The sequence below is a fragment of the Ochotona princeps genome, chromosome 9 (genome assembly GCF_030435755.1).
Source record: "Ochotona princeps isolate mOchPri1 chromosome 9, mOchPri1.hap1, whole genome shotgun sequence".
Lineage (NCBI taxonomy): Eukaryota > Metazoa > Chordata > Mammalia > Lagomorpha > Ochotonidae > Ochotona > Ochotona princeps.
Window position 1 is genome coordinate 956,624 of NC_080840.1, and position 23,424 is coordinate 980,047.

General features: G+C 60.4%; 1 protein-coding gene across 3 annotated transcripts in view; it reads right to left on the bottom strand.

The window, feature by feature from the left end:
• DENND3 (DENN domain containing 3) overlaps positions 1 to 22,983 on the bottom strand; it is a 36,416-nt gene extending 13,433 nt beyond the window's left edge. For 2 of the 3 annotated variants that reach the window (XM_058668431.1, XM_058668432.1), the window contains exons 1-13: positions 22,711 to 22,967; positions 18,191 to 18,473; positions 17,815 to 17,930; positions 16,665 to 16,804; positions 13,689 to 13,800; positions 11,840 to 11,959; positions 11,198 to 11,416; positions 8,849 to 8,970; positions 4,847 to 5,002; positions 3,446 to 3,542; positions 2,260 to 2,363; positions 1,873 to 2,093; positions 50 to 571 (exon numbers count right to left, since the gene is read on the bottom strand). In XM_058668431.1, coding sequence (XP_058524414.1) covers positions 50 to 571; positions 1,873 to 2,093; positions 2,260 to 2,363; positions 3,446 to 3,542; positions 4,847 to 5,002; positions 8,849 to 8,970; positions 11,198 to 11,416; positions 11,840 to 11,959; positions 13,689 to 13,800; positions 16,665 to 16,804; positions 17,815 to 17,930; positions 18,191 to 18,473; positions 22,711 to 22,812 — 2,314 coding nt within the window. In that variant the 5' untranslated portion in view covers positions 22,813 to 22,967. Of the gene's footprint in view, positions 1 to 49; positions 572 to 1,872; positions 2,094 to 2,259; positions 2,364 to 3,445; positions 3,543 to 4,846; positions 5,003 to 8,848; positions 8,971 to 11,197; positions 11,417 to 11,839; positions 11,960 to 13,688; positions 13,801 to 16,664; positions 16,805 to 17,814; positions 17,931 to 18,190; positions 18,474 to 22,710 lie in introns of those variants that run through there. The other variant, XR_009246045.1, reaches the window with a different exon arrangement.
• Between the last annotated feature and the right edge of the window lie 441 nt (positions 22,984 to 23,424).

The following is a 23,424-nucleotide window of genomic DNA, read 5'->3' on the forward strand; positions in this document are numbered from 1 at the left end:
TATGCCACTGCCCCTCCTGCCCCGCCACTTGACCCTGTGGCACGCTCACCCACGGTCAGCGCCTCGAAGAGCCGGTGGATGACACTGGTGTCCTTCACGATGCCCGACTCCTGGACCCGCTTCACGAACTCGTCCAGCTGCAGGTGCGTGCGGGGCAGCTCGAAGTTTTTCACAGCGTCGTCGGCCTTGGGCCCGTCGCCGGGTTTGGCCAGCACCTCGCCGATGAGCCTCCTGAGCTCGGGCGTGCGCTCAGCCTGGGCGCGCTGCGGCGCCGACATGGACTCCAGCACGCCCCGGACCAGCTCCGCGGGGAAGATACGGATGTCCGTCTTGTACAGGTTCTGGAAGTCCAGCAGCGCACTCAGCAGCTGTCCCTGCATCAGATGGACCAGGCCACGCAGGTAGAAGTACCTGGCCGAGAGCAGCGAGTTCTCAGGGGCCAGGAAGCTCATGGCCTTGCTCAGCAGGGCCACAAAGTCAGCATAATAGGCCTGCACGCACTGGCCCACCAGCGGGAAGTGGATTTCTGGGATCTTGAACGTGTACGTCGGTTTGAGCGTCACGTTGAGAGCTAAATGGCCAAGAGGACACGGGCAGGGTTAGCAGTCCTTAAAAGGGAACCCGTAGGGCCTGTGCCATGGTGTAGGGTGCTAAGCTGCAGCAACAGCAGCCCATATAGGTTCTGGTTTGTGCCCCGGCTGCCTCATTTCTGATCCAGCTCCCTGCTAATGTCCTGGGAGGACGGCCCCAGTCCTCGGGGCCAGAAAGAACCTCCTTGCTCCTGGCTCCGCATCACCCCACCTCTGCCTGTTGAACCAACAGATGCAAACGCCCCCTCTTTCTTCTCCCTCTCTCCCCTTCTTTCTGTAAATCTGTCTTGTAAATAAAACATAAATAATACATATTTTTTTTAAGAAAACTGTCAACACCAGGTGGACACATTTGTTTCTGAGGTTTCTCGCAGGATTCAGCTAAGTCGAGCCAGGGCATGCTTGCCGGGCAGCGTTAAGGCATTCCCTTTACTTTCACAATTCTAGGCAACTGGGCATGCTACTGTGCCACTTTGCAAAGATGGAGACCCAGGGCCAGGGGGACCCTGTGTGTCTCCCACAATCCCCAGCTCAGGACATACATATGACATACACATTGAAGACACCAGAACTGCATGCCTGTGAGCACCAGCGGCGATGGGAAATACAGACCACCCTGCGGGACCCACACCATGGCACCACGGCACCATGGCACCACGGCCCACTTGTGGCACCAGCATCCCAGGCGGGCACTGCTTTTCTAGCCCTGCCTACTCCATGTCTAGCTCCCCGCTAATGGCCCAGGAAGGCAGCAGAGGACGGTCCAGTGCTGGGCCCCTGCACCATGTGACAGCCCCGGAGGCACCTGGCTGGGCCCAGCCCTGCCGCCGGTCACCCAAGGTCACTCTCTCATGTTCTCTCTGTAACTCTGATGTTCAAATAAAGAAATTAAAAAAAAAAAAACCTCTAGGATCTTCTAAAAATGTTTCAAATAATTCAACAAAATTATGCCAATGAAGAGTAGACAATGGGCATGGCAACTAAGCCACCACTTAGAATGCCCATCCACATCCCATGCCACAGCCCCTGGGCTCCAATCCTGGCCACGTGCCCTCAGAGGAGGAGGCAGCAGGCCAGGGGCCCAGGCCTAGCCTGGGTAGCTGCCCCCCAGCTCCTGGCCTCTGGAAGCCACCTGGGAAGTGAGCCAGCTGCCCTCTCTCTTCCTCTCTCTCTGCTCCAACAATATACATTTAGCAGACAAGCTTGCCAAGCACAGGCCCTGTGTGGGAAACGCGGTGCGCCCACCCGCAAGCTTCCTCTCCCTCCGTGGACAGTCCCGCACCTGCCCCTGCCCCACTGCCCACGCCACTCCTGCAGCTGGCAGAGGCACTATCCACAATGCGCAGAGAGGAGTTCCTGGGCGGCAGCTCGGGGAGTGTGATGTCCTGTAGGTTGGGCATGCTGACCACCATGCGCCTGTGGGCGGCCTGCAGGGGCGACACCCTGCGCGAAGCCATCTTCTCCACCGTTGGCCTCCTGGGACTCGCCAGCATCCCGTTTATCCTGGGCAGGAGAGGCCGAGAGGTCACGGAGGCAGTGGGGAGGGGAGGGCAGTGGTGATCTGAGCCGTGGGGAAGGGGAGGAGTGGATGTACGTGGTCAAGCGTGACTGGGGCGCTGCCTGGGGACCTGCCTCCCTCCCAGCGCTCGCCGCCCTGCAGGCAGAGCACCTGTCTTCCTCCGACTGGGTGCTGAGGTCCAGCTGCGTGAAGGCATCCATCCTCCTGCTGAGCCGGGCCTTCAGGAAGGAATGGAACATGTAGGTGTCCAGGACCTGCGGCGGGCAGACAGAGAGGGGTCACACCAGGCCTTTAAACCGCCCCAGCCCCTCCAGCACGAGCTCCCCCTGGCACAGCGCTTGCCCAGAGTGCTCCATCCCCTAAGATGGCCTTCCCATTCTCAGCAGCACTTCCAGGATTCACTTATTTACGTGAAAAGAGAGATCTGCTGGTCCACACCCCAGTCAGCCAGAGCTGAGCCAAGCCGAAGCCAGGAGCCCAGCATGCCCCAGGGTCTCCCCACAGGGGCAGAAACACAGGGTACACCAACAAGCAGCCTGGACGAGAGGTGGGGCAGCCAGGGGCAGGGAGCGGGCTGACAGACAGCCCCCAAACACCTTGCTAAGCCCCAAGGGCCCATACAGGCATGAAACTGCCCAAGATGGGGCAGAGGGCCTGGGGAAGCCAGGAGCCAATCTCAGCTCACACACGGTGGGGCACCCACGTGCTGCCGGTGGAGCATCCTGGCCGGAAGCCAGACCCAGCAAGTCACCGCCAGAGGCTGGGGGACACCCAGCAGATGCCTGTCCAAGGCTGCCCTGGAGCCACTGGAGAACGCAAAAGCCAACACTGACCAGGCCAGGGGACCCAGCAGGCCAGAACAAACCTGAAAGCCAAACCTGAAACAAAACCAGAGCTCAGCAGCAGGTACACGGGAAAGCCACAAGGTCCACCCCAGCCACGGCATCCTGCCAGCCGCAGCAATGCCCCAGGCACAGCACCAACCCAGCCACGGCACTGCCCCAGGCACAGCACTGCCCCAGCCACAGCATCCTGCCAGATACAGCAACGCCCCAGCCACAGCATCCTGTCAGCCACAGAACCTCCCCAGCCACGGCATCCTGTCAGCCACAGAACCTCCCCAGCCACAGCATCCTGTCAGCCACAGAACCTCCCCAGCCACGGCATCCTGTCAGCCACAGAACCGCCCCCGCTACGGCACCGTCCCAGGCATAGCATCCTGCCAGCAAGCAAATGAGGGATAGCAGGGGCCCTGGGATGCTGCAGGCCAGACAGGTGCGGGGGCAGCCCAGTGAGGAGGACTGTGGCTGTGCAGGCACATCCCCGCCACGCCCACCTGCTTATAGAAGTGCTGGTCTCCAGGCGCTCGGGTTTTGAGGAACTCTTCGCTGTTGAACACCCTGTGTTCATAGTTGAGGTGATTCTTCACTTCCCTGGTGAGGAGGAAGATGGTCTGAGGGCCGAGGGGCTCAGCCAGTGGTCGTCCCCCAAAGAGAACCCCCAACCTGGCAGGGCACGCTGGCAGCCTCGCTACGGGCTAGGCCCAGGGCCCTTCACTGCTTCATCTCAGAAGTCACGTGTTTCCCCTGGAAACCATGCTTTCCGCTGCCGTCTCAACTCCCCAAGCATCTTCAAAAATCCAGCCTGGGGCCAGCGCTGTGGCATAGTGTGCTGTGCCTCTGCCTGCAGCACTGGCATCCCATGTGGGTGTCTGTTCAAGTCCCAGATGCTCCACTTCCAATCCAATTCCCTGCTAATGGCCTGGGAAAGCAGCAGCGCATGGCTCGAGGGCTGGGTCCCTGCACCTGCATGGCAGATCCTGGGGCCTGGCTGAGGTCTGACCCAGCGCTAGCTGCTGTGGCCACTGGGGCAATGGTGGCTGGACAATGTCTCTCCTTTTTTCTCTGCCTTGAAAATATAATAATAATAAATCTTTTTTTAAAATTCATTGCTCATGAAAGATCTCCTCTTTAAAGAACAAAAGGAAAGGGCCCATTGTGTGGCATGGCATATTAAGCTGTCCCCTGCCCCATACGGGCACTGATTCAGGTCCCAGCTGCTCCACTCCGCCCCAGCTCCTGTTAATGGCCTGGATGCTGGGTCCCTGCACCCACCCGGGAGACCCGCCTGGCTTCCTGGCTTCAGCCTGTCCCCGCAGCCACTTGGGGAGTGAATCAGCGGAGGGCAGCTCTCCGGCTCCTCCCTCTCATGCCTGCCCCAGCTCTGCCTGTCAAATAAATAAAGCTTAAAAATAGAAAAGACCAGGAAGACGAGCTATTCGGGACCACACCCATCGTTCTGCTTACAGAAGAGATGAGGGGACCAGGGCCACACTGTTTCTGTTCTAAGAAATAAATAAGCACATCAAAAGAAGGTAATGAAATCTGAGAACCACACCGAGCCAGGAGGCTGGCACCAGGCGCCCTTCTCAGCTAGCAGGCCGGGGAGAAAGCAGAAGCAGAGATGGACAGCTGCAAGAGAAGCAGAGACAGGGCTGAGGCCAGCGGGGCTGGAGGGCGTGCGCTCACCCCGCCCAGGCACAGGCCAGCACAGACAAGGTCCGTGGCCTCCCAGGAGGCATGCACAGGCTCCGGAGTGACCACCCCCAGCGAGCCCGCCGGCTGGGACCATCCATCAACTCGGCCCACCAGCCTGAGCTGTAGGCCCACCGGCACTGTGTGGCTGACCCCTGGCTCACCCACCTTCCCCACAGGTGCCAGAATGTTCCAGAAGCTACCTGAAGATGGCCACGAGCAACTGCAAGGCGATGTGCTGGATCTGGCAGTTGAGCGCCTGCTGCCAGCTCCGTCTGCAGGCACGGCCGGCGTTCAGGTCTGTGGGGGAGGCCAGGTGAGCCAGGTGCAGCTCATGATGCAGCTGGAGGCCCTGCACCCTGCAAGGAAGCAGACAGGGTGGCCCTGCTGTCACCACGCAAACGCACACGCCATGGTACCTTGGCTGAAGGTCAGTGGGGGGCTACCCCAGGCATAACCCTAGGAAGCCTCCATGTCGGTCCATGCCTGCTGCCAGCCCTGGGCAGCGTGCACTCCCTCCATCATGGCCAGGGTACCGAGAGCAGGCTGCCTCCTGACCCACCCAGCTTCTCACCACAGGGTCGGAGGGCCGTGGAGTCAGGCACTAGACAGTGCAGGTGTTATGCCTCGAAGCTGCTGGGCCAGCCAGGGAAGCAGCGGGAGGGTCTGTCTCAGGGCCAGGACCCACAGCTGCCTCCGGCAGAACTGAACTGCCATCAGTCACACCACCGGCCTCCCGGGGCGACCCAGGCTGTGATCCGGGAGGGACCCTGGACACTCTGAGGAAGTCCACAAGTCCCCGAACACCTTGAGCACCCACTGCTCACCAGACACCACGCCCCTGAGCCCAGCAGAGAGCAGCAGGAGACAGAACCACCAGCTGGAGCCATGACGGGGCACGAGAGAGCCTGAAAGCTGGGACAGCAAATTCGAGAGGCCCACAGCTGAGCGCAGGGGGATGGGGTGCACGATGGCGTGGACTTGCTGCACGCATCCCACATGCTCCAGCCCAGGTCCATGTGGGCAGCGGGGGACCCTGGCTTGCCACAAATGCAGCTGGATGGTAGCGGCTGCAGCCCTGACTGGCCAGGCTCAGGGAAACAGCCGACTAGATTGGGCTGGGTTGCACCAGACTGGCCTGGCATGGACAGAACCCAGAGCCAAGACACAGGGTAGAAAAGCAGTGACATGGCCTCTCCCATGTCAGCTGGACCTGGAGGACCAGGCTGCTAGCTCACACCAGGAACTAGACACCTTCCCAGTACTTACTGAGCCCGGAGTGTGGGGCAGTGGCGGGGGACCCCAGCAGATGCACACTGCACATCAAAGTGACAGGTGGTGCAGCAGAGAGAACAGCTCGGAGCATGGGCACCACCGCAAGGCAGCCCCCTTCCCAGCCAGCCCCTCGCCGAGCTGGGGTCCTGAGAGCTGCTCTACACCTGGATTGCAGGCTGAGCCTCGTGCAGCCAGCCCCCCGGGCACACAGCACCTACCCCTCCGCCACCATGGCACTCCAAGCTCAGGAGAAGCAGCTGTTGCTCCCAGGAGGAACAGGGTAGCCCAGAGTGCCCATCCCACAGGGAAACGGCTCTGGTCCCCACGTGTCTCCATACCACCACAGTGACCCAGGGAGTAGACGCTTGGCCAGCCCTGGACACAGTCTCACTCCGGGGCCTTACAGTTTGGTTTTTTACAAGGAGGGAGTAGGCTGGTGCCATGGTATACAAGCTATGCCTCTGCCTATGGGGCCAGCATCCCTTATGGGCACTGGTTCGCATCCCAACTGCTCCACTACTCATCCAGCTCTCCGAGAGTGGCTTAGAAAAGCAGCAGAGGATGGACCAGGACCTTGGGCCTCTGTGCCCACATGGAAGACCTGGGAAATGATCCTGGCCTCAGATCAGCTCAGCTCCTTTGTGGCCAAATGGGGAGTAAACCAATGCATGCAAGATCTCTCTTTGTTCCTTCTCTGTAACTTTGCTTTTCAAGTAACAATAAATACATCTTTACATAAAAATGTGGAAGGAGGGCCTGGTGGCTAAAGTCCTCGCCTTGCCCAGACTGGGATCCCATATGGGTGTTGGTTCTAATCCCGGCAGCTCCACTTCCCATCCAGCTCCCTGCTTGTGGCCTGGGAAAACAGTCGAGGACGGCCCTAAGCCTTGGGACCCTGCACCCGTGTGGGAGACCCAGAAAAAGCTCCTGGTTCCTGGCTTCAGATCGGCCCAGCACCGGTCACTGCAGCCACTTGGGGAGTGAACCAGCAGATGAAGATCTTTCTCTATATATCTCCTTCTCTCTGTATATCTGACTTTCCAATAAAAATAAATGAATCTTTAAAACGGGAGGTGATGGGGGAGGAAGGAGGACTACCTACGTGGATATAATTGTGTCTGGGGCGCAGGACCACAGCCACAGGGACAGCACTGCAGGGATGTTCCACACACTTTTCTTGTGTGCCTGCAGGTGGCGCACATGCATTTTGACTTCACCCAGCATCTGCGGCCAGATGTGACATTCTACTCTGTTAACACCATTCCGGTGCCCAGAAAGTTCTAGATTTCTCAGGTTTTCATGTTTCAGATTAGGGTATCTTGAACTCTGCTTCTGCAGAAATCATGGGAAGGGAAGGTCTGGTGATCACCACGGGCAAAGCCAGGAACCAAGAACTGCATGGCCTGGCTGTCAGCTCCCACACCTCTGAAGTCCAACACGAGTGCTAAATCACATGAGGGCCAAGGTTCAGGATCACCCCTGGCACCCTGCTCAGCAGGCCTCGCCCCAGTGTCCTGCCAGCTACCCGAGACAGCTGATGGAAGGTGGGTCCTGGGGCCCCATGCTCAAAAGGTGCCACTGAGGCCCTGTGGAGGTCTGTGGGTGCCTGACCTGGGCAGTGATGGTCAGTGGAGGAGGTCTGTGGGTACCAGACTTGGGCAGTGATGGTCAGTGGAGGAGGTCTGTGGGTGCCTGACTTGGGCAGTGATGGTCAGTGGAAGAGGTCTGTGGGTGCCTGACCTGGGCAGTGATGGTCAGTGGAGGAGGTGGGTACCTGACCAGGGCAGTGAGGCCCTGTGGAGGAGGTCTGTGGGTACCTGACCTGGGCAGTGAGGCCCTGTGGAGGAGGTCTGTGGGTGCCTGACCTGGGCAGTGACGGTCAGTGGAGGAGGACTGTGGGTACCTGACCTGGGCAGTGATGGTAAGTGGAGGAGGTCTGTGGGTGCCTGACCTGGGCAGTGAGGCCCTGTGGAGGAGGTCTGTGGGTGCCTGACCTGGGCAGTGACGGTCAGTGGAGGAGGTCTGTGGGTGCCTGACCTGGGCAGTGATGGTCAGTGGAGGAGGTGGGTACCTGACCAGGGCAGTGAGGCCCTGTGGAGGAGGTCTGTGGGTACCTGACCTGGGCAGTGAGGCCCTGTGGAGGAGGTCTGTGGGTGCCTGACCTGGGCAGTGACGGTCAGTGGAGGAGGTCTGTGGGTGCCTGACCTGGGCAGTGATGGTCAGTGGAGGAGGTCTGTGGGTACCTGACTTGGGCAGTGATGGTCAGTGGAGGAGGTCTGTGGGTGCCTGACCTGGGCAGTGACGGTCAGTGGAGGAGGTGGGTACCTGACCAGGGCAGTGAGGCCCTGTGGAGGAGGTCTGTGGGTACCTGACCTGGGCAGTGAGGCCCTGTGGAGGAGGTCTGTGGGTGCCTGACCTGGGCAGTGACGGTCAGTGGAGGAGGTCTGTGGGTGCCTGACCTGGGCAGTGACGGTCAGTGGAGGAGGTCTGTGGGTGCCTGACCTGGGCAGTGATGGTCAGTGGAGGAGGTCTGTGGGTGCCTGACCTGGGCAGTGACGGTCAGTGGAAGGGATGAAACCAAATCCAGGAGAGGCAGACAAGAAGCAGGTGGCGCCACGCTCAGGGTGGCAAGTCACAGCCACTGGAACCCCTGGGGTCAAGTTCCACCCCTGCTCTGCCAGCTCAGACACCCCTGTGCGCTGCAGGCCCATAGCAGGCGTCGGGCACACACCCCGTGAATGACTGAACGGGGGCATGGGCAGGACCCGCGGCCACACACAGCACGGGACAGCGGCAAGCCACTGTCAGCTGCACGCTGCTGGGTAACCTGCAGCCCAGAAATACACAAAACACCTCTGAGTCACCTCAGATGAGGAGGAGGACTGAGCAGCCAGGGAGAAGGTGTGGGTGACGCAGACACGCCCCGTTACCTCTGGATGAAGGCCTGGGCCGCGAGAAGCGGAACATCGGGGAGCGCCGCACCCTGGCTGGGGGACCCTGAGTACATGACGCTGCCCTGGTCGATGTTGACGAGCAGCAGGCCATCGGCTTCCTAGGAGGCAAGTGCGAGGAGCAGCGTGAGGCCCTGCAGGCCAGGGACACTGCGGAAAACAGCCACGGCATCCGGGCCCACCCGCCACGGTGGCAGCTCCCCAGAGAAACGGCCCTTCACAGAAGTCATGCGTTCCTGCTGTCTCCACAAGTCGGTGTGCCTTAAGAGTTGAGGCACATGGGCCAAAGTGGGGGTTTTCTTGATCACAAGTGAAACACATGTTACAACGGACTGAGCCTTGCCCCACAGCACTAAGCCCCAGGTACCGTCACCAGGCACGGGGGCACTGTTCCCAGCATGCAGCAGTGTCCCCAAGCATTGGGCAGTGTCATGAGGCACTGGACAGTGTCCCCAAGCACAGAACACTGTCCCCAGGCACTGGGCAGTGTCCCCAGGCACTGGACAGTGTCCCCAAGCACAGAACACTGTCCCCAGGCACTGGACAGTGTCCCCAAGCACAGAACACTGTCCCCAGGCACTGGGCAGTGTCCTCAAGCATTGGGCAGTGTCCCCAGGCACTGGGCAGTGTCATGAGGCTTTGGGCAGTGTCCCCAAGCATTGGGCAGTGTCCCCAGGCACTGGGCAGTGTTGTGTGGCCACGTCCTCCATCATCTCCAGAACCTTCTCACCTCCCACAAGAAGCTGCACAGCACCAGACTCAGGCCCACACGCTCCACCCCAGCCCCTGGTGGTCACCTCTCCTTTTCAGAACTAGGCTGCTCCGAGGACCTGCTAGAATGGCCCTGTCTCCCTTGCCTGGCTGGCTTTGCTCCGAATAATGCCATGAGGATCGGTCACTGTGAGTCTGGGACGCCACTCCCTTTAGTGGCCGGGCAGAAAGGCCCACAACACGGAGATCTCCCTGGGTCACCCGGCAGCCTTCCTGTGGGCGTCAGACTACAGAACGGCTGTTAAATTTTCACCCACCTTGGTACAAACACCCCAAGTGCCACTTCACAGAGTCCCGGGGGAACATTCCAGAACCCCACAGCCCATGCCCAACCCAGGGGCCAGCACTTGGGCAGAATGTCAGACGAGGTGACCACACGCTCCTGGAATGTCCGCCATGCACCTGAGTGTCACCCAGGAAGCCTGATCTGCAACCAAACACCAAGCACCAGGAATGTGCCAGAGTCCCAGACATAGCCGGCCGGACAAGGTCCAGGGGCCGCCTGCCCCTGCCTCCTGTCCTCCCACTCAGGGCCCTAAGATACGTGCACACAGCACTCCCTTCCTGGCCTTGAAGGCCTGCCAGCACCGTCTGCAGACACCCCCGGGACACATCCACCACGCGACCTTCCTGCCCAGTGCCAGCTGCACTGTTGGTGAACAGGCTGGCTGCCCCCAGCTGAGCCTGGGCTAAGGACCCCACTTCTGCAAGGTTCACCTACACATCAGCCTGCGGGACACTGCTGGGGTCTCGAGTCCCACTGGCCGCTGCCTTGGCAGGGCCCCATCATGGGATTTCGACCCAGGGCCTCCTGCAGCCGTGGCCAGATGGTCCCTACCTCCCCATAAAGGAAAGTGTTCAGAGCAAGCACACAGCCAGACAGGAAGTAGATAGAGAGGCTGTCCGGACCCCAGGGCCAGGGTGGGTGTAACTGCCCGTGTTCGCAGGGCTGCAGGAACTCATGGGAGTGTCGACTGACACGCAGCCCCATACAGATGCACATTTCCATGGGAACCAAATCAGAGACATCAAGAAATGTGATCACTGTGAGGCTGACCAGCCCAGTCTTGCCCCAGGAGCCACACTCCCCGCACCCCAAGCCCTGGCCCCTACCATGGACACTTAGCCACCATGCCCACGGGGAAGGCCCTGGTACCTGGCCAAGCAGGCGGGCAGGCAGCAAAGGAGGCCGAGCCCACCTGCTCCGGGGCCTGCCCTTGGAAAGTCAGCGACAGACACTTGCACTGCTCAGACCCGAGGTGGGCTGGCAGGCAGCACCGGCCTTGGCCTCGGACACATCCTGTGGTCTGTGGTGGGAGGGTGAGAACAGGGAGACATCCTACGGTGTGTGTGTGTGTGTGTGTGTGTGCGTCAGCACCCAGAGGACAGTACACAGTGAGTGTGTGTGTGTGTGTCAATGTGTGTGTGTGTCTCCACATGTGCGGCACCCAGAGGTGACTGTGCAGGTGCGGGGGGCAGGGGCCCCTCCTGCACAGATCCGCCCGGGGAGCAGCTTTCCACCGAGCACACGGCACCCGCACAGCCCGGCCCCCTAACCTTGCTGACTTCCTCGAAGTGGTCAAGGTGACAGCCCATGAGGAAGGAGGTGGGCGCCATGATGAAGTCGAGCATCTGGCCTGACAGGATGGGCACGAAGGTATGCTGCCACTGCAGCGGGTACAGGTAGACCATGAAACACTCGGCCACCAGCGTCAGCAGCGCCCAGTCGGACGAGAAGAACACGATCCGCTGCTCCGTCAGGATGCCCGTGAGGATCTGTGAGAGAAGCCAGAGGCCGGGGGCACCTCCTCTACCAGGGGTCCCCACACGGCACCCGGGCCAGCAGGCGGGGCCACCCCCATATGCAAGCGCCAGCTTGAGTCAGGCTGCTCTGCCTCCCTCCAGCTCCCTGCTCAGGCACCTTGGGAAGGCTGCGGAAGGGGGCCCACGTGCCTGGGAGATGGGGGCAGAGTCCCAGGTCAGGCCCCCACCACGGCAGCCATTTGGGGAGTGACTCAACAATGGAAGACTTCTTTCTGACCCCCGACCCTCTGTGTCAGTGCCTTCCACAAGGACAGCTGGGTGCAGGTGAATGAATCTCCCGTAAGAGCTCTCCGTGTGATCCTCCCAGCAGTGAGTGCGGACTGCTCAGGGCCACGGGCCAACGCCCATTTCCTCACCTCCCAGGGACAAACCCACCTGCAGGACCTTCTCCGGCCGGAAGCACAACAAGGGCAGGTGGAGGTCAAGGTCGATGACGGGGCTGTCAGGGTCGGCGCGCGCGGGAAACACGACCTGCAGTGGCTTTGCGTGCAGCACCTGCGGAGGGTGGGGGTCACCAGTGGCGCAGGCCGGGCTCCCACACCGCAGGCCTCGGGCGGAACGGGCCAGAGCCCTTCGCCCAGCACATCAGCGCTCATGGATAAATGAGTCGGACAGCATCCTTCTGCAAGGCCGCCAGAGCACCAGCACAGCTCACAGCTCACCCAGCCAACAACTCAGACCCTCGTCCCGCAGAAACAGAGCCGACACAGCAGCTCCTCTGGGGCACAGAGCTGGGATTCTCCGTGGAGAACCCTCTTATGCCTGGGTTGGGAAAGCCTGGTGCACCAAGCTTAGCAAATGGCTGCACTTTGCTGCTAACTTCTGGAAGCGGCCTCATTTTTTTTTTTTAAAGATTTATTTATTTTTATTGGAAAGGAAGATACACAGAGAGGAGGACAGACAGAGAGGAAGATCTTCCGTCCGATGATTCACTCCCCAAGTGACCACAACGGGTGGAGCTGAGCCTATCCGAAGTCAGAAGCCTCTTCCAGGTCTCCCACACGGGTGCAGGGTCCCAAGGCTTTGGGCCGTCCTTGACTGCTTTCCCAGGCCACAAGCAGAGAGCTGGATGGGAAGTGGGGCCACCAGGATTAGAACCAGCACCCATATGGGATCCCAGTGCTTGAAGGCAGAGGATTAGCCAATTGAGCCACCATACCAGGTCCTCCTTCTATATCAATCTCTCTGGTTCTAAATGCACAGATAAATTGTTTTAATATGAAGGACTCAGATTCATCTGTATAACCTTTCAGAAAGGACAAGCAAAGTAAAACTGACTTGACAGTTACCAAACATTTCAAAATGTTTACTGGGTGCCATTAGAAAAAAAGGAAGTGCCTCGTGCATGGTGGCGTGAGGTGAGAGGTGCCGAGCCCAGCGGCCTCACTCGGCCGTCTCAGGAGTTACCCAACCCGAGAGCTTTCCCAACCCCGGAACCTCGAGGCAGCCAGCACGCACGCCCCTCAGACCAGCGTGCCCGTTACAGCACACGCTGGCACCGGCCGGAGCCACCAACAGTCTACACAGCGGGCACTTTCAAGGACAGCGTGTGCGAGAACTCACTCCCAGACAAGCACATGGTGCTCGAGACGAGGAGTGGCGTCGCCGTGAATTCTCTGCATGGCTGAGAGGGCGCTGGGGCTGCTGCAGGGGCCTCTTCACACAACTCCACTCGGCTGACGCTCAAGTGCGTGGGACACTGGAAGCCAAGCCTCCTCCACCTGCAATGCCAGCGTCCCATAGAGGCACCGGGTCAAACCTGGCCTTTGCAGCCATCTGGAGCGGGAACCGGTGGACGGAAGATCCTCTCTCTGCCTTTCCAATAACTTTTAAAAAGAGTAATTAGGGCCCGGCGGCGTGGCCTAGCGGCTAAAGTCCTCGCCTTGAACGCCCCAGGATCCTATAGGGGCGCCGATTCTAACCCCGGCAGCCCCACTTCCCATCCTGCTCCCTGCTTGTGGTCTGGGAAAGCAGTTGAGGACGGCCCAATGCATTGGGACACTGCACCCGCGTGGGAGACCCGGAAGAGGTTCCTGGTTCCCGGCTTCGGATCGGCCTAGCACCGGCCTGTTGCGGCTCATTTGGGGAGTGAATCGTCGGACAGAAGATCTTCCTCTCTGTCTCTCCTCCTCTCTGTATATTTGCCTCTGTAATAAAAATAAAATCTATAAAAAGAGTAATTAAAGGGCTTCCGTGCATGCTGCGTCATCTCGGACACACTCACCAGGTGCAGCGGCCCCGGGGGTGGGGCGGGGACCAGTGACAGCCTCGCGGCGAAGTCCCTGATGTGGTTGTCCACCTCGAAGTCCTTACAGAGCTTCAGGTGCGCCAGCAAGCTGCAAGCAGAAAGCGGAGTCTGTAGCATGACCGTGGGAGATCCCGCAGCTGCCCCGAGCATTCCCGCTCCCGCTGGGGTCCCCTTAGCCGGCCCAAGTGGTCCCACTCCCGCCAGGGTCCCCTGAGGTCCCCCATTGCTCCCACAAGCTCGCAGCAGCAAGGCAGCGGCAGGAGGGGGCACCTATACCACCTGGGGCTAATCCACCTGTGCCCACATCTCAACCTTCATCACGGGACGTCAACACCACCCCGAGAGGCAGCTGTTGGGCTTGCAAACGAGGACTGCTCACAGGAGTGGACAGCCCACCAAATGTCCTGAGGCAAGCCTGTCCCGCAAACCACCAACTTCACCTAAACATATACATGGCAGAGAGCGAGACCGCCCACCTGCTGGTCCATCCTCCAACTGCCTAGGAGCAAGGAACTCAGTTCAGCTCTCCTATGGCTCCCAGGGACCCAGCCACCTGAGCCACACTGCCCACTGGGCAGGAAACCGGATTGGAAGCAGAGGAGGCAAGACTTGAACCAGGAATTCTGATATATGTGGTATGTGTGTCGTAAGCAGCGTTGTAAGCACTCCCAGCGCCCGACCCTATGAACTCCGTGGGGGACGAAGTGCCAGCCCCTGCGCTGACCCGGGCCAAGGGCGTGACTGCGAACGAGCCCAGCTGTGACGCCACCTATGAGTAAGCAACCAGAGGACGGGATGCCAAGATGGGCTACGGGCACCTGACATGGTGACTAAGATAGATCCCAGCTCCAACACCCACATGGGACAGCTGCATGGAGATGCCCGCCGCCAGCTCCGGCCCAGCCCGGCCCCTGCACTGCAAGCATCTTAAACTGGATCCATGTGGGTCTCTCTTTCATGTTAATGCAGATGTCGCCCTGGTTTGAAATCTAACAGGTGCTCCTCCTGAGCCATGTTTTCTAGTTCCGGTCACATGGGAAAATGGGAGAGGAGGTGTGAGGCCCCTAACAGCCGCCTCTGTCCACCCGGCGGGCACCTGTCCTGAGCCGCACCTGTCAGGCCCATGCCTGGCCAAACCTGCTGAGGCAGGCGGGAGAGGATGGCCTCCTAGCGGCCCCTGGAGGGCAGGCCAGAGCTGCCTCCCTTGAAGCCAGGAGATTAGCAACCAGAACCAAGGAGGGGGCCCTACCTTGCCTGTCTCTTTCATCCTGGCTTCTGGGAACATATCCGGGCATCTGAACCTGCGGACGCCTCACCAAGTACAAGTGAGAGCTCAGCAGCTAAATGCAGCCCCGACCTGCGCTGGGCCCCTACCGGCCCCCTTCCAGCAAGCAACGCACTGAAGTGCCAGGACTTGAGTCAGGTTCATTGCCAATGTTAACTTCAGACCTCCATGGGTTACCTGTGTGGGGAGCAGCTGACCCCACACGGATGAGGGGCTTCGAGATGGCGGCTGGCTGAGTGCCAGGAGGCGGGACTTGTTCCCGCCAGGAGGCAGGCAGGAAGTCACAAGGATAGGCTAATTCTCCCTCGCTGCGATTACTGGCCTATCAGATAGCGCCCCGTGGACCACGTGCAGAAGTGATTGGTGGAAGAACTATATTTAAGCAGCTCGCTTTCAGCAATAAAGCTCTCTTTGGTTCGTGACATTCTGTGGCTCTTACGTGGGGAAGGGAGGGACACAGAAACGGGAAGAATGGGGAAGAAGGGTGGTGGAAGACGGGAGGAAGGGTGGCGAAGAAGCAGGTAGGAAAGCTTAGACAGACGGGGACAGGAGCAGCGGAGAAAGGTTTTAAACGCAGCCGCTTTTGCCAGTTTTTCCCGGCCCTCCCAAGAATATTCCTCGTCATTTTAGTGTCGCTGCAGGGCGGCGACATACCTGGCCATCGGGCAGGGAACACACAGGTCCGTCCCCACAGCCATGCCCCGCCACAGCTTGGTCTGCAGGACCATCTCGGTGCACGCCCCACTCCCAGTTGTCCAAAACCAAGGACGGGCGCCAGGGCCTAACTTCATGAGATACAGCAGGAAATGGCTCGAGCCACGCACGCCGGGGGTGCGGCGGCCCACGCCACAGGGCATCCTCGGATTCCAGGACCCGCTGTATGACACTTTCTGGCTTTGTCCAGGATTCTTTGTACTCAGTACCACCAGTGACATGGCTGTAGGTTCCACCCCAAAAATGGTCATTCTTTAAATGTCATTAGAATTCACTAGAAGGCCCAGCAGCTTCCTGGTTTTCCATCTATATAAATTATTTATTTTATTTTTTTTCTTTTCCATTCCAAAGGCAGAGACAGACCAAGACAGGGAGCTCTCATCTGCTGGCTCACTCCCAAAATGCCAGTCAGGGCTGGGACCAGGGCGCCGCAGCCTGGGGCAGGCACCAAGTGCCTGGGGCACCACGGCCCCTCAGGGCACACACTGGCAGGAAGCCAGACTCAGAAGCACAGCCGGGACTTGAACCCAGATATTCCGAGGGAGAATGTTGGTGCCTCACTGCTGAACACAAACACCCACTCCCACTCCCACTAACTCCCCGGAAGGGGGCAGTCAGCCTTGGGCCGAGGCACCCAGCAGGATCCCTATTGAAGGTCTGGGCAGGGTTTCCAGCTGCAGCCCCTGCCCGCTGTTTCCTGCCCACACGCCCAGGAAGAGCTGGGACGGTAAAGGGTGGCTTCAGGCTGCCCCAAGCCCGCCTCTGCAGGCGTCTGGCCAGTGAATGCTAACAGGAGCCGAGCGCTCTGTCTCACTGGGCAAACACAGGCAGCCCCCACTCACCTCCCTTGCCACAGTCGGGCTCCACCCGTCCCACATGCCCATCTATAGAAGATTCCGGATTTTTCCCAGAAGCCTGATACTGCCAGCCCCGCTCTGGCCACCGCAGCTCACCAGGACAGGCAGTCCTTGAAGGCGTTGTAATAGGGAAACCTGGATACCACGCACACGGCAAAGGGCACGAAGCAGCTGGCGCCCCCGGTTGGCCCCGATGGCTCCCAATGCACCTTGCCGTTATAGAAGCAGTACTCGTCCTGCAAGGAGAGCAGGGTGGCGGTCAGCTCCTGCCCGCTCCCCACACTGGCCTGCGCTGGGGAGACCTGGGCCTGCAGAGCCACATACAAGCACACACACAAACACACCAGACACACAATCACACTGGACATGCACACATACACACACAGCCTCCAGCAGTGCCTGCAAAGGTGACAGGAGCCGGCCACTGGGGTGAGAAGTGGCCACAGTCAGAACCCACAGGACCCAAGACAGACCAGGCCACTGGGAACCAAGGAAACCACGAGGCCCCAAGGGAGCAGTGGGCCGGGCCCAGACACAGCAACAGGTTCCAGAGGCGCCACCCGCCACAGGGCTCACACCCAGCCTGGGCTGTGGGGCTCCAATGGCCCAGGGGCTGGGTTGTTGGGAGAGGCTTGGAGGGGCATGCAATGGGGTCTACTTGGGTGGGGGTTCTCACAGGAGTCAGGTGCAGAAAGAAGCCCAGATGCGTAGTGGCCCAAGCCTCAGCACCCCCCACAACCCCCACCCCATGCCTGCTTTTAGGCCATTCACGGGAGGTCTAACTCTGGCTGCAGCTCCCAGGACTACCACACCAGTGGTTCCACCAATAGCTCGCAGCGGGGAGGATTAAACCCGTAACACACAGCAAGGGCTCAGGAGCCCACTTGGTACCAGGTAGGGGCTGGGGTCACCCACACACGCTCAGGTCCCATGGCGACAGCAAGGGCTGAAGTAGCTACACAGACATGACAGCCAGCAGCGTGCGGGAGCGTGGGGGGAGAAGGCCAAGAACTGCCAAGCCCACCCAGCCAGCGGGAGGCAAGGCAGAGACCCACAGCAATTGGAACAGCCACCAGCGGTGCATGGGGGTGGGTTGTGCATGCTCTCCCACGCCCGTGGTGACTACACTTCCATGAGTACCCCCCCAGTCACCCCATGCGCAGGTGCGGTCCCTTCTCGCCTGGACCCTGATGGAGGCAGGGCCCATGTGCTACCCCACAGCGAAAGCAGAGGCAAAGGCACGCACGTGCAGCGGCCGGTAGTACTGGGCGACCACACCGTAGCTCCGATTCCCGCCCACGTCGGTCAGCACCAGGAAGTGCACTGCGTCCTCCTGCGGCTCCGTGGCCACGCAAAGACCCCCTGTGGGGGACACAAGGTGGCAGCTCACTCCATCCACACCAGGTCCCCAAAGGCTCCCTGCTCGCCTCGCCGACTCCTCAGGAAGGAGTCTGGCCTGTGGTCAGAAGCAGCCACGGGGCGTCCAGGCCATCTCTGCGTCCCAGCTCCTGCTCTCGGCAGATCTCGCCACCCGCCCCCTCTCTGAGCCAAGGATCACGGAGCCAGGCGGACCTGGAGGGCCCAGGGCGGGCCAGCTGAGCCCCGCGTGCGCAGGGACGCACCTGGGAAGCAGAGCTGGGGCAGGGCGAGCAGGTCCACGCCCCCGGGGATGCTCACGTCCTCGGGCTCGGTGGGCGCTCCGGGCTCAACTGCAGGGCCCCTGCCAGGCTCTGCCCGGGGCTTCTCGCGCCGCTTCCTGAAGGAGCGCCTCCTGCCTCTCCCCAGGCTGGCACAGCTGGCACCCGCCGTCGTGCTCTCCTCCTTGCTGACGAAGGGCGGCACAAAGACGGATAGGACCTCGGGGCTGAGGAGGGACTGCCTTTTGACACCCTTTCTCTGGGCAGCCTAAAAGAGAGGAAGATGAACATCACCTCAAAGGGCCACCTGCGTCCCGCCCCGTCCCCGCTTTAGTCTGCGACGCCTTGGGACACCAGCCTTCCTCCCGAGCTGGGCTGAGCACACCTAGCCCATCCAGGCAGACAAGTGCCCAAGGGAGAGAAGTGGGCAGGGAAAACCAAAAGCAGGCTCTCTAGGACTTGGAGTCCAGAAAATGGCGTTCAGCTGGGCAGGAGGGATGGCCAAGGGTCCCTGAGGGAACTTCCCCAGCAAGGACGGCCCTGCCACCAAGAGGCAGGAGACCTAAGCAATTAGCAAGCATTGGGCTGGCACTAGGGTATAGCAGGTTCAGCCAGCAGCCCCTGTGGACGCTGGTTCAAGTCCCAGCTACTCCACTTCCCATCCAGTTCCCTGCAAATGCACCTGGGAAAGCAGCAGAGGACGGCCCAAGTCCTTGGTCCCCTGCGCCTATGTGGGAGACCTGGCGAAAGCCTGGCTCCTGGCTTCAGCCTGGTTCAGCTCTGGCTATCTGGGGCATGAACAAGCAGATGGAAGCTCGCTCTCTCTGCAGTTATGCCTTTCCAATGAATAAAAAAAGATATAGCAAAAAAAAAAAGGAAGTGCTAACCCTAACCCTGAAACACCTCAGTAACAGCACCATGAAGAAAGCTCTGTGAGCAGGACTGAGCCTGGAGGAGACACCCACACCCCACCGGGTCCCGGTAGGGATGGCACAGGCAGTGCTAGGGTCCCTGTGACCCTAGCGGGTCCATGAGTGGCCTCAGAGGCAGGCTCGGTCATCCCCCTGCCTACCTGCAGTCCCACGACACCTGGGGTTTAGCTTGGAAACCCGTCGCCCAAGCTGATCGATGCAGACTCGTTTCAATAGAAATAAAAGAGGAAACGGCAGGAAGGGCAGGCCCTGCCACGGTCCCATGACTCAAGGATCACACCCTTTGACATGCGGGCAACAGCCTACTTCCAGCACATGTAACTGGCAGCCCCTATGAGCCTCCGGACCTGGAGGGCGGGGCTGACTTCCTGTGGCCCTCCAGGAACCTGTGCATACTCCCCTTCCAAAAGTCTCCCAGCAGGAAGTGGCAAACACCATCTCAGGTGCACCTGCTCCCAACAACCATTCCTTAGGTAGCAGAAGCTCCCAGAGAGGGGCACCCTGGGAGATCACCTCTGTGAGGTGCAGCCCCGGGTTCTGCCGACATGGACACTACGGAGGCCATCCTGGGCCGGTGACTGAGTCAGCTCCTGCATGCCTCTCCTAAACGCTAACTTATTAACCTCCACCCAACAACCATCACTCATGTTTTCCCCAAGAGTTAACTTGAACGTAAAATCTCAACCCGGCACAGGTTCCAGGAGCCAGAAGTCTGTCCCTGTTTGCTCACCCGGCATCTTACACCTTTACTCTGCGGCTGGCAATGCTAAGGAAATAAACCAGAGAAGATGCTTTTGTTTTGTTTTAGGCCACTAGGCACCTGTAACCGGCAGAATTTAAGTGCTTTTCATTTCTATCGGGAAGGCAGATTTAGAAAGAAAAGGAGAGACAAATATCTCCCATTCATCGGTTCACTCCCCAAGTGGCCACATCAGCCAGAACTGAGCTGATCCTAAACCAGGAGCCAGGAGCCTCTGCCTGGTCTCCCACACGGGTGCAGGGTCCCAAGGCTTTCGGCCATCCTCAACTGCTTTCCCAGGCCATAGTGAGTGAGCTGGATGGGAACTGGAGCAGCTGGCAGCCCTATAGGAGCCCAGAGCTTGCAAGGTGAGGGTTTAGCCATTAAAAGCAATCACGCCAACCCCGAAATTTAAGTTCTTAAAACATGAAATCAACTTTTCAACCACCCAAACCATCCTGCACACACTCAGCAGCCGTGAGTGGCCAGTGCCCCCAGGGGACACAGACTGACACTGTCCAGGAAGTTGTGTCGTGTGGTACTGCCCTGGAATTTGAAAGCCCGGATGCTCTCCACCAAAACCCACAGATCCACAGTACGCATCACCCACCCCAGCAACCAGGCCTCCAGCACTTCCCACCAGGCCAGGGTGGGGGCCCAGGCTGAGTCCCCACAACACCCAATGACAATTGGCCCTCCCCCAGGTACTCCATGGCATGGCCTTTTTGGTGGACATTCTCAACAAAGCCATTGGCAAGCCCACCTAAGAAATGAAACACAGGCCCTGGTCCTGCCCCTGGCTTGATAACTCAGCTAGCTAGTCCTCCCCTTGCAAGTGCTGGCATCCCATGTGGACGCTGGTTCATGTCCCAGCAACTCCGCTTTCCTTCCAGCTCCCTGCTGGTGGCCTGGGAAAGCAGCAGAGGATGGCTGAAAGCCTTAGGACCCTGCACGTGCATGGGAGACCAGGAAGACGCCCCTGGCTTTGGACAAATAAATCTTAAAAAAAAAAAAAGGGGAACACGGGCTATGGCGGGATGGCAGGCACGCAGATCTCGCCTGCTGACAGGGTTTTTCCCTCTCGAATCCCCAAGGAGACTTGCCTGAACAAAGATGGTTCAAACAGCACATTGAGAACACTGCAAACAGCCTTGGCCATTCCAAACACAAAACCCCGTAAAGAAGATCCTGTTTGGCTGGCTGCAACCTCAGTGCTGACTCTCAAAGACGGCTTACAGGAGGCTGGCACTGTGGTGCAGTAGCTAAAGCTCCCGCCTGCAATGCCAGCATCCCATCCGGGTCACTGGTTCAAGTCCCGGCTGCTCTTCCACTTCCCATCCAGTTTCTGCTAACGCACCTGAGAAAACGGTGAAGGGTGACCCAAGTGCTTGGGCCCCTGCACCCACACGCAAGACCCAGAGGAAGCTCCTGGCCTCTGGCTTCACATCAGTCCAGCTCCGGCTGTGAGGGGACCATGTGGGGAGTGAACCAGCAGATGGAAGATCTCGGTGTCACCCAGCTGTTGGGTTCACCCCAGCCCTCCAAAGTCATTGCTGGTCACGGAGGCACCTCCCCCGGTGCATCCACGCACTCCTCTCCCCCTAATCCTTGACCGCTTCACTCCTGCCAACCCCCCAATCAGAGCAGAGCAGGCAGCAGGCACTCACCCGCTCTGGAAAGCACCACCAGCCACACTCAGCTATTCACCAGCCCCAGACGCCTCTGCCACTCTGCCACCCGCTGCTCAGGCAGTGTTGTAATGGCCGGGTTAGCGCCGAGTTCAGCAGCAGGAGGACCACAACCCAACCAGGTCATTTCCTGAGCGGCCTCAGCACCGGGCAGAGGGAGGCAGCCAGCAAACCCAGGCTGGGAATCCTGGAGATGGAAGCCACTGTCCAGTAGGGGCTGGCAGGAGGTGTGAGACGGAGAGGTGGCAGGCAAACCGGGTGCTGCTTGTCCCGCTGGCGTCAGCGCCGGCTTCGTGCCAAAGCCCAGCTAGCCAGCCGGGCACACATCCACCGGGCTAATTTTAGCAACTTGGAACTGCTGGTGGTGATTTCCACGCACTGGGTTGTCTCCAATGCCATCCATTGTAAAGAGAGGGAAGACCTGGCCAGACCACCCCGGGGGAAGGGGGGAAACTCAACGGACATGAATCCCACCCAAGGTCAACAGACATGAAACCCACGCAAGACTGCTACTGTCCCCAGCCCCGCGGATTAACTTGTCACCCGGCTGCGAGTGGAGGTGGGGACTCGAGGCAGACAAACAACGAAGGTTCCCGGCCAAACGCCCGGAGGCTGGGGGAAGCCCAAGGACTCCGAACTTCACCGGCTGGGAGACAGCAAACCTGAACGCCACGAAACGCGATCCACTACCGCTCCTCACCTAGCTCTGGTCGGCAGGTTCCGGTGACGGCGCTTGCTTGCACCTCGGTCCCAGCACCAGAGCGGCCGCAGGGAGCACACTGTAAGGCCCCTGGGACCCCAGCGCTTTTAGCATCGCTAGGCTCGCTGGGCGCAAACCCAGAAGCGTTGCCCGCTGAAAGGCGCCCAGCGACCACAGGAAGGAGCCCCTTGGGACAACGTTTGGGGAAACAGCTGCTGGCCTCGGCCCCCGCCGGGCCAAGCAGACCTGCCTAGACCCGGAGCGCGCCGCCCTGACCCAGCAGGCCGGGACGCCGGGCGGGTCCCGGGACACAGCCGCGCGCAGGAGGCCCTCTGGGGAGCCCCAGGGGCGCGGACCGCCCGCGTCTGCCCCGCCGGCCCCCGGCACCCACCGGGACGCCCCCGCCCAGGAAGCGCCTCGCCTCCGTTTCCCAGCCGGCCCCTCACCTGCTCCAGGCCGCGGAGGCCTTCCCGGGGGGCGCCCAGCAGAGCGCACAGCTCCAGCAGCCCCGAGGGCAGCGACAGGTGCTGCGGCGCAGTCTCCGCCATGGCGGCTCCGCAGCACGTTGGGCGCGGCGCTCTCGGGAGCCTCGGGCCACCCGACCCCGACCCGGCGCCCAGGCCGTGCCACCTGCCGGGGGCCGCCCGCGCCCGCCGCGCCCACCGCGCCGCTGCCCTCTGCCCGGCCGGCAGGCACCTGGAAGTGGCGGGTTCGGCCCCGGGGGCGGGGGCCGGAGCTCGCGGGGCGGAGCCGGGGCGGGGCGCGGGTGGGCGTCATTTCCGAAGCGGCCGGGCAGGCAGGCTTCGTGCGCTGCGCGGGGTCCAGTTCGCTGGCCCCCCTCCTGGAGAGCAGAGGAAGGAATGGGCGGGGTCCCCAAGTGCCCGGTGACGTCATGCAGTCGCCGGGGCTCGGGGTCGCAAAGGTTTTCTGCCCTAGCCGTTTCCTGCGGGGGGGAGGAGCAAAAGCCACCGTCTCCAGGAAGCCCTCCTGTGCCAGGCCTGCGAGACCCAAAGCTGGCTGCGTCGAGTTAGAGGTGGAGTACTTAAGCGGCGGGGAAGAGGCCTGGGGGACCCGAGCACGCCCTGGAAGCTTGCCCGGGCGTCTGGAGTGGACCCAGCCCTGCGTCCCAGCTGAGGTCCTTGCTCTAAGACAAGCAGGAG